Source organism: Bos taurus, chromosome 1 (genome assembly GCF_002263795.3).
Source record: "Bos taurus isolate L1 Dominette 01449 registration number 42190680 breed Hereford chromosome 1, ARS-UCD2.0, whole genome shotgun sequence".
Taxonomy (NCBI): Eukaryota; Metazoa; Chordata; class Mammalia; order Artiodactyla; family Bovidae; genus Bos; species Bos taurus.
In genome coordinates this window covers 5,194,074-5,204,675 of record NC_037328.1, presented here as the reverse complement: position 1 = coordinate 5,204,675, position 10,602 = coordinate 5,194,074, and the positions used below count along the sequence as shown (strand labels likewise).

The following is a 10,602-nucleotide window of genomic DNA, read 5'->3' as shown; positions in this document are numbered from 1 at the left end:
GAGAATCCCAGGGACGGGGGAGCCTGGTGGGTTGCCATCTATGGGGTCGCAAGGGGTCATTCAGAGTCCGACACGACTGAAGTGACTTAACAGCAGCAGCAGTAACTGTTTAAACAGACAAGAACATATTTATTATAATTAATGCAGGAGGTAAACATGGGCCTCATAAGATCACGCCCTGAATAGATGAGCAGTCTAGAATTTCTCAGAAGCCAGAAGACTAGTATCTTCCATAGCAGCATGGAGGGTAGCATGTATATGCACAGCTACTGTAGCACATCCATATTCACATCCCAGGTTGCCATGACCAGAGCCCAGGTCTCCATAGTAGTTGCTGCAGTAGTTCATGATGTGAGGAGAAGAAGGCTCAGTTGAAGAGCAGATTCTGTTTCAAGAGTTTTAAATTTATAATCTGCATAGCATCATGTATACCAACTAAGTGGTATGAGGGGCAACCCCAGCCACTGTTGCACTCACATTCCAAACTAACTGGCATTAAAACTATCTCAAGGATTCCTCATAACCAGAGTATCCAAAACAAGACATCTATGCTCTGCGTCAGGATGCATGAATGAAATCATACTCTAATGAGAGGTTCTTCTCCTAATTCAGTGGCTTGTTTATTTCTGATTCCAAATTTAACTGTGTAACTAACTACCATGAGATCATATAACTCATGCATAGCATACCTGTTGAAAACATTGTTGTTTTTCAGTCATTAAGTCATGTCCGACTCTTTGCGGCCCCATGGACTGAAGCACACCAGACTTCCCTGTACTTTAGTATTTCCGAGAGGTTGCTCAAACTCGTGCCTATTGATTCAGTGATGCCATCCAACCATCTCATCCTCTGTTACCCTCTTCTTCTCCTGCCCTCAGTCTTTCCCAGCATTAGGGTCTTTTCCAGTGAGTCAGTTCTTTGCATCAGGTGGCCAAAGTATTAGAGCTTCAGCTTCAGCATCAGCCCTTCCAATGAATATTCAGGGTATATTTCCTTTAAGATGGACTGGTTTGATCTCCCTGTTGTCCAAGGGATTCTCCAGAGGAAAACCTTAGTTTCTTTTTAATAATATCCTCTTTCTGTCTGCCCATGCACAGTCTTAGAAGTATAAGGATGGTTTTAAAAGGGAAGAGAAGGGTGGAGAGTTTGTGAGAGGAAAGACATGGTGTCAGAATTCACTTGTTTAACATTGAATAACAATGATAAGTGTTTTATCATTTTTTGAAGAACAGTGTTACACACTGCACTTTGGTTTATACTTCACATAGACATGTATCTATAATTTTACAATGGACACAAAACGAGCATAGGGAAGCTAAAGGTAAACCCTATAACTATAGATTATACAGAAAGGAAGGAGCACTTATCCTATCAGAAAAATCTGAGTTTAAAAAATGACTCCCAAAGCTTTCACTGATTTACTGACTAGTGTGCTCCCCAATATGTCGCACTGAAAACGGCACACTTCTTCCAGAATTCTTGCCAAAAATGGTGACCTCAGCCGAGGTATGAGAATACTTCAGACAAACCCAATTTGTGAAATATTCACAAAATATCTGACTCTTCACAGAATTTCCAAGGAAATCAAAAGGAATTGTTACTAATAGGAGAAGACTAAAAATATACACAACAGAAAATGAGAACTGGGACCCAGGACAACAAAAGACACCAATAGACAATAACAGTAAAGCAAAAATCCATACTAATAGTATTATACAAAGTTAATTTCTTTAATTTGATGAATGTTTTATGATTATGAAAGATGTTAACACGAAGAGACACTGAGTAACGATTATATGTGAATTTTTTGTATGCTTTTGGCAACATTCACTAAATCTAAATGCATTATTTTAGTACATGAAGTTCAAAATAAAAAGTACTCTTCCATTTCATTAATTTGATCATTTATGACTTCTTCATATATCAATCATTACTAAGAACTATTAAGAACTATATTAAGTGTATACTGGGCACTGCTACAGCACTGGGGTTAGAGCAGTGAACTTGGAAGGCAAGGTTGTGGAGTTTATATTCTAGATTAATCCAGGTTAGGAAATTCAAGACAGGCAAATAGTAAAAAAGTGATTGAGACAATTTCTGATAGCAGTGAGTATATATAAATATTTCATCAAGGTGGATTAAGGGCAATTACAAGAGTTATTGGTGAGGGATTCCTTTAAACTAGGTACTCAGATAATATCTCTCTGAGAGAACCAAGAGAGAAGGTAAGCTACTCCTTCTGTAAGTCAAAGAGCTCCGGGGCAGAGAGTTTATGGTAGAAACGAGCTAGCTCCATCTGGAGAGCTGAAAAGCCACTAAGATCTGTGGATTGTAATGAAGACGAAGGACATTAGTAGATGAGAACAGGGCAGTGATCGTGGTTGTGATACATTGGATTAGGGTTGCTAGATTTTCTGTGCCAGAGACAGCAAATGAAGATGCAAGTCAACCGTTACACTTGAATGTCAGATAAACAAATAATTTAAGCATAAGAGTTCCCCTTGCGATGTTTGGGAAACTCAATTTTCTGTATTTCACATCTGCATTTTAATATTCTGAAATTGAAATGTAACTGCATGTCTAGCATTTACTCTAGCATTCTTGATGTGGGAAGACATTGAAAGAATACTTTAAAGGAGGTTCATGACTTGATTTGTGCCATACATGCTTTGAGATATAGAAAAATAAGTAAATAAAACAGGCTAGGTAGTATAGAGAATCATGAATGTATATATGTCTTGTTAAATTTCTAATGATATTAATCTATGAAGATATCAGTGTTAATTTGCAGATATATAGAATAATACTGGATATATATATGAAAAAATATATATGAAATAATAGATTGAAAATGAAATTAAAATTGATTGGAGAAAAAAATGCATTCTAAATGCAACCAACTAAACTTTAGGTGGAGTTTAGGTAGAGACCAAGGAGATCCAACAAGTCCATCCTAAAGGAGATCAGTCCTGTGTGTTCATTGGAAGGACTGACACTAAAGCTGAAACTCCAATACTTTGGCCACCTGATGTGAAGAGTTGACTCATTGGAAAAGACCCTGATGCTGGGAGGGATTGGGGCAGGAGGAGAAAGGGACGACAGAGGATGAGATGGCTGGATGGCATCACCGACTCAATGGACATGAGTCTGAGTGAACTCCAGGAGTTGGTAATGGACAGGGAGGCCTGGCGTCCTGTAATTAATGGGGTCACAGAGAGTCGGACACGACTGAGTGACTGAACCGAACTGAACTGAAGGACTATACATGGGACAAACACGTCACTGGGCACTCCAACATTTGAGGACAAAGTCTGAGTAGATTAAAGATAGGATACTTCTTCAAATTATTTTCCCATTTGGGTTATTAGAGAATACTGAGATGAGTTCCCTGTGCTATACAGTAGGCCCATGTTGGTTAAAAAGAATACATACATGTATATGTATAACTGAATCACTTTGCTGTATACCTGAAACTAACACAACATTATTAACCAACTATACTCTATTATAAAATAAAAAGTTAATAAAAAGAGGATACTGAGAAGAAGAAGTTGCTGAGGCTAGAAATGAACCAAAGGTGTGTATACAGGGTGAGGCTAAATGTTGGAACATTTTAGGGTTGAAAAGAGAGGCTGGTGGACCTAAATGTATTCAGAGGCTGAGTTAAATAATAACTTGACCTGTGGATTTGACAAGCCTGAGGTCCTGAAGTCTTGATCTCTGCATCTCAGTAGAGTAGCTGAGGCCAAAGACCAGAAAAGATGACTGAAAAGGTAAAGAAATATTAAAATGGAAATACACTTGTGATTTTCTTTTTAATGAAGCAGAATATAACAATGGGGCTTACTTGAAGGATATGCAGAGTGAAATAAAGCTTGTTTTATTTTTAATTTCAGAATATATTTGAGAATTGAGTATACTCAAAATGACACACCAGAAAAGAATAGGCAAAAAAGAGTGATGTTGTACAAAGCTCTTACTGCTATGATCAGAGAGAACAATTTAGTTCTTCATGAGAAAGAAATTCACTCCTTGAAGTAAATATGAGGAGAAAAAACTTAGTAAATGTTGTAATTTGGAACTTGTTTTGCACACACACAAAAAATGTATTCTCATCCTTTTTAATCAAATACAAAAAACAAGTTAATTATAGGTTTTATTTTTATTTTTGATTAACTGGAAAATTCACACATCAAAATTAGGCAATGTTCTAAGACTTAAATATTCTTGAAGAAGAATAATCATCATGTTGTTTCAACTAGTTTTTACTAAAAACATTGTTTGATTGACTCTGAACTATGGAAGCTGAACCTACTATTATTTTCTGTATAAGAAATTTGTATATGATGTAGTGAAGAAGTCCTCTGCTTATAATATCTCGATCCAGTGATAGCAAACTGAATGTCACAATAGCATGTTTACTTTACAAAACTTCATCTAACATGAAACACACATAGAAAGTACATTCAAAAATACATAATGACTGAACAGATGACTGTGTTGGTCTGATCATTAGCAAGAAAACATTTTTCTATTTCATTAATATATGATTTTATTTTGACTTGTTTCAAATAGCTATGATGTTAAATGAATCAGGTGATTTGAAAAATCTGTATCGATACTCTAATACTCTGCAGAGAGAGTTGATTAAAATGTATAGGATGTCCAACTTTTCAAACCACCTTCATTGCAATGCAAACCAGCCCCAAATTCCACTCTCTAAACCCTGTCTAAATCTAGGTAAAATGAAAGTGAAGTCACTCAGTTGTGTCCGACTCTTTGCAACCCCATGGACTGTAGCCTACCAGGCTTCTCCATCCATGGGATTTTCCAGGCAAGAATACTGGAGTGGGTTGTCATTTCCTTCTCCAGGGGATCTTCCCGACTCAGGGATTGAACTCGTCTCCTGCATTGTAGGCAGACACTTTACAGTCTGAGCCACCAGGGAAGTCCAGAACCTAGGTAAAGAGACATATAAACATATTTTGAATAACAATTATCATAGAATATAAGAAATCTAGTGAATGTATAAATAATGCTGCTTTCCCACATGCATTTTGCTAAAGGTGCAGAAATACAGTTTTAAACTATAATACCACTCCTACTTTGGCTACCCAAAATGTTGAGTTGTCTCACTGATTTGAATGAAGATAGGGGGCTTCCCAGGTGGCTCAGTGGTAGAAGAATCCACCTGCCAATGCAGGAGACATGGAAGATATGGATTAAATCCCTGAATTGGGAAGATCCCCTGGAATAGGAAATGACAACCTACTCCAGTGTTCTTGCCTGAAAAATCCCTGGACAGAGAAGCCTATTGGGTCCACGTGGTCACCAAGAGTTGAACATGACTGAACACACACACACACAGTTGAAATTCAAGCGCTATGCAAGAGAGCTCAGCAGGTTACAGAGCTTACTGAGCGAATGTTTTGAGAAAGAAGCTGTTTTTATCTAATTATCATTATTATCACAAAACATGGTGCTAATGGTAGAGAGGTCTGACAGAATGTGGTCCACTGGAGAAGGGAATGGCAAACCACTTCAGTATTCTTGCCTTGAGAACTCCATGAACAGTATGAAAAGGCAAAATGACAGGATACTGAAAAAGAAACTCCCCAGGTCAGTAGGTGCCCAATATGCTACTGGAGATCAGTGGAGAAATAACTCCAGGAAGAATGAAGGGATGGAGCCAAAGCAAAAAGAATTCCCAGCTGTGGATGTGACTGGTGATAGAAGCAAGGTCTGATGCTGTAAAAGCATCCCTTCCTTTCCAGCAAAGGAACCTGGAATGTCAGGTCACTGAAACAAAGAAAATTGGAAGTGGTCAAACAAGAGATGGCAAGAGTGAACGTCGACATTCTAGGAATCAGCAAACTAAAATGGACTGGAATGGACTGGAATGGGTGAATTTAACTCAGATGACCATTATATCTACTACTGCGGGCAGGAATCCCTCAGAAGAAATGGAGTAGCCATCATGGTCAACAAAAGAGTCCAAAATGCAGTACTTGGATGCAATCTCAAAAACCACAGAATGATCTCTGCTCGTTTCCAAGGACACCATTCAATATCACAGTAATCCAAGTCTATGCCCCAACCAGTAATGCTGAAGAAGCTGTAGTTGAACGGTTCTATGAAGACCTACAAGACCTTTTAGAACTAACACCCAAAAAAGATGTCCTTTTCATTATAGGGGACTGGAATGCAAAAACACCTGGAGTAACATGCAAATTTGGCCTTGGAATACAGAATGAAGCAGGGCAAAGACTAATAGAGTTTTGCCAAGAAAATGCACTGGTCATAACAAACACTCTCTTCCAACAACAACACAAGAGAAGACTCTACACATGGACGTCACCAGATGGTCAACACCAAAATCAGATTGATTATATTCTTTGCAGCCAAAGATGGAGAAACTCTATACAGTCAACAGAAACAAGACCAGGAGCTGACTGTGGCTCAGATCATGAACTCCTTATTGCCAAATTCAGACTTAAATTGAAGAAAGTAGGGAAAACCACTAGACCATTCAGGTATGACCTAAATCAAATCCCTTATGATTATACAGTGGAAGTGAAATAGATTTAAGGGACTAGATCTGATAGATAGAGTGCCTGATGAACTATGGAATGAGGTTCGTAACATTGTACCGGAAACAGGGATCAAGACCATTCCCATGGAAAAGAAATGCAAAAAAGCAAAATGGCTGTCTGGGGAGGCCTTACAAATAGCTGTGAAAAGAAGAGAAGCAAAAAGCAAAGGAGAAAAGGAAAGATATAAGCATCTGAATGCAGAGTTCCAAAGAATAGCAGGAAGAGATAAGAAAGCCTTCCTAAGTGATCAATACAAAGAAGTAGAGGAAAACAACAGAATGGGAAAGACTAGAGATCTCCTCAAGAAAATTAGAGATACCAAGGGAACATTTCGTGCAAAGATGGGCTCGATAAAGGACAGAAAAGGTATGGACCTAATAGAAGCAGAAAATATTAAGAAGAGGTGGCAAGAATACACAGAAGAACTGTACAAAAAAGATCTTCACGACCCAGATAATCATGAAGGTGTGATCACTCACCTAGAGCCAGACATCCTGGAATGTGAAGTCAAGTGGGCCTTAGAAAGCATCACTACGAACAAAGCTAGTGGAGGTGATGGAATTCCCGTTGAGCTATTTCAAATCCTGAAAAATGATGCTGTGAAAGTGCTACACTCAATATGCCAGCAAATTTGGAAAACTGAGCAATGGCCACAGGACTGGAAAACTCAGTTTTCATTCCAACCCCAAAGAAAGGCAATGCCAAAGAATGCTCAAACTACCACACAATTGCACTCATCTCACATGCTAGTAAAGTAATGCTCAAAATTCTCCAAGCCAGGCTTCAGTAATACGTGAACCGTGAACTTCCTGATGTTCAACCTGCTTTTAGAAAAGGCAGAGGAACCAGAGATCAAATTTCCAACATCCACTGGATCATTGAAAAAGAAAGAGAGTTCCAGAAAACCATCTATTTCTGCTTTATTGACTATGCCAAAGCCTTTGACTGTGTGGATCACAATAAACTGTGGAAAATTCTGAAAAAGATGGGAGTACCAGACCACCTGACCTGCCTCTTGAGAAATTTGTATGCAGGTCAGGAAGCAACAGTTAGAACTGGACATGGAACTACAGACTGGTTCCAAATAGAAAAAGGAGTACGTCAAGGCTGTATATTGTCACGCTGCTTATTTAACCTATATGCAGAGTACATCATGAGAAATGCTGGGCTGGAAGAAGCACAAGCTGGAATCAAGAGAAATATTGGAGAAATTGGAGAAATATCAATAACCTCAGATATGCAGATGACACCACCCTTATGGCAGAAAGTGAAGAGGAACTCAAAAGCCTCTTGATGAAAGTGACAGTGGAGAGTGAAAAAATTGGCTTAAAGCTCAACATTCAGAAAATTAAGATCATGGCATCGGGTGCCATTACTTCATGGGAAATAGATGGGGAAACAGTGGAAACAGGTTCAGACTTTATTTTGGGGGGCTCCAAAATACTGCAGATGGTGACTGCAGCTATGAAATCAAAAGACACTCCTTGGAAGAAAAGTTATGACCAACCTAGATAGCATATTGAAAAGCAGAGACATTACTTTGCCAACAAAGGTCCATCTAGTCAAGGCTATGGTTTGTCCAGTGGTCACGTATGGATGTGAGAGTTGGACTGTGAAGAAAGCTGAGAGCTGAAGAATTGATGTTTTTGGACTGTGGTGTTGGAGAAGACTCTTGAGAGTCCCTTGGACTGCAAGGAGATCCAACCAGTCCATTCTGAAGGAGATCCACCCTGAGATTTCTTTGGAAGGAATGATGCTAAAGCTGAAACTCCAGTGCTTTGGCCACCTCATGGGAAGAGTTGACTCATTGGAAAAGACTCTGATGCTGGGAGGGATTGGGGGCAGGAGAAGAAGGGGACAACAGAGGATGAAATGGCTGGATGGCATCACCGACTCTATGGACATGAGTTTGAGTGAACCCTGGGAGTTGGTAATGGACATGGAGGCCTGGCGTGCTGTGATTCATGGGGTCGCAAAGAGTCAGACACGACTGAATGACTAAACTGAACTGAACTGAATCCTATTGGATACTTATATAGAATATTAACTAATCACTGTATAGACAATTAGGAAATACAGAAATTGGATTCCAGAAAATGACTTCTATTTCACATCCTTCAGTGGAAGCTGAACATAAATGAAAGTTAGATCATTGATATAAGTAAGAAAGTAGAAGACATTTTGTTCAGAACTGATTGCCTTGAAATTTTATTTCAAGTATGTTTATTAAAATGACTGTCAATATTATGTCATGAAAGACAATATTGCTTAAATATATAAAGACATTAAATATCTTAAGAAAGTGATAATTTTGATGATGGAAGAATAAAAATGTATGAAACAATAGAAATATTATTCTTTGTGAAAGGTTATAAAATAATAAAATTATTTGAAAAGTCCTAAAAAGTCTTTTTTCTTGACATGAAGGATGGTTCTAGAAGCTTAAAATGAACACATATAATACTTTGGGGCAGGACAGTGTAGGTATGAGTGTATGTCTCCTCTCATCCAAACGCTCAATTAAATAAGAGGAATCCAAACTGGGATGTCAACACAACAAGCCTGCTGAATTTCCCTGTTGTTTCATGATATGGTTGTGAGCAACAAACTAATTAGAGTGGTCATAAAGTTAGCCAATGGCATGAAGGTGTGGTGGGTCACACCCACACTGAGGGCATATAAAAGGCCCTCTGCAGGGAGAAATGTCCACACTCAAGTGACACTTCTACTCTCCTTCTCCACCCGAGAACAACCTCAACCACCCACACCATGTGTGGCTACTACGGAAACTACTATGGTGGTCTCGGCTGTGGAAGCTACAGCTATGGAGGCCTGGGCTGTGGCTATGGCTCCTGCTATGGCTCTGGCTTCCGCAGGCTGGGCTGTGGCTATGGCTCCTGCTACGGCTCTGGCTTCCGCAGGCTGGGCTGTGGCTATGGCTGTGGCTACGGCTATGGCTCCCGCTCTCTCTGTGGCTGTGGCTATGGATGCGGCTATGGCTCTGGCTTTGGCTACTACTGTTGAGGACACCATGGAAGACTCTCATCCTCTACACCCGGACACCAGGATTCACCAGTTCTGAAGCCCTCATGTTCTGTATCTTTCCCCTGGATGATGATTAGGCTGCATCATGGAAGTTTAATGTGGTCTATTGTGGACCTACCATCTAACCTATACATTTCCCAGAACTTACCTCATTAAGTGCATAAAGTGAAATTTTCCTGTGAACTCAAGACTTCTTCTTTCATTAGACTGATGATATCATAGTAACTACCTTGATGCTTTCATCCTGGAGCTTGTTTGTTTGTTGATCTAATAAAAGTAATCAATCCAAAGAGCAATCCTAGTTTTTAGGTCAGTTATTTGACATTCAGTATTACCTACAGACTTATCTTGGGCTGAATTCCATTCTGTGTGGTTGTGTAACTGGGGGTGCAAAACACTGACTTTTGGTGGGAGGCATTTGTAAGCTGACTGTTAGAGGCCACTCTCAGCTTCAGGAGGCTGCCTGTAGTTCCTTACACGTTTGCTTGTCTTTTCAAAGCCCAAAATGGAGGGAAAACACTCCAGTTAGGCACTGTGGTGGTGGTGGTTTAGTCACTAAATCCTGTCCAACTCTTCCAACCGCATGAACCCTCCATCAATGGGATTCTCTAGACAAAAATACTGGACTGTGCTGCCATTTCCTTCTCCAGGGGATCTTCCTGACTCAGGAGTTGAACCCAGGTCTCCTGTACTGCAGGCAGATTCTTTACCAGCTGAACTATGAGTAAAGCCCAAGATGGGCACTATAATCACATATAATTTTATATAACATAATCACATAAACAATCAAATGTTTCATCAATTTTTCTGTATAATATTAGTTAGAAGTAATTCACATATCTTGTCTATACTCAGGAGGAGGGCATCATACCAGGCCATTGACATCAAGAGGAAGAAATCAGAATGGCATCTTAATTGTTTACCTACCACCGATATCAATGCTATGCATCCTTTCTATTGGGAA

At 39.4% G+C, this 10,602-nt stretch overlaps 1 protein-coding gene across 1 annotated transcript; it reads left to right on the top strand.

Annotated features, from left to right (window-relative positions):
- Positions 1–9,283: 9,283 nt before the first annotated feature.
- On the top strand, positions 9,284–9,934 carry LOC618359 (keratin-associated protein 6-1). Its single transcript, XM_002684627.5, has one exon. The coding sequence runs from the start codon at positions 9,363–9,365 to the stop codon at positions 9,615–9,617; it is 255 nt and encodes an 84-aa protein (XP_002684673.2). The 5' UTR covers positions 9,284–9,362; the 3' UTR covers positions 9,618–9,934.
- Positions 9,935–10,602: the final 668 nt, after the last annotated feature.

Coding starts and splice junctions, on each gene's coding strand:
- LOC618359 (XM_002684627.5), top strand. CDS start 9,363: ATGTGTGGCTACTACGGAAACTACTATGGTGGTCTCGGCTGTGGAAGC.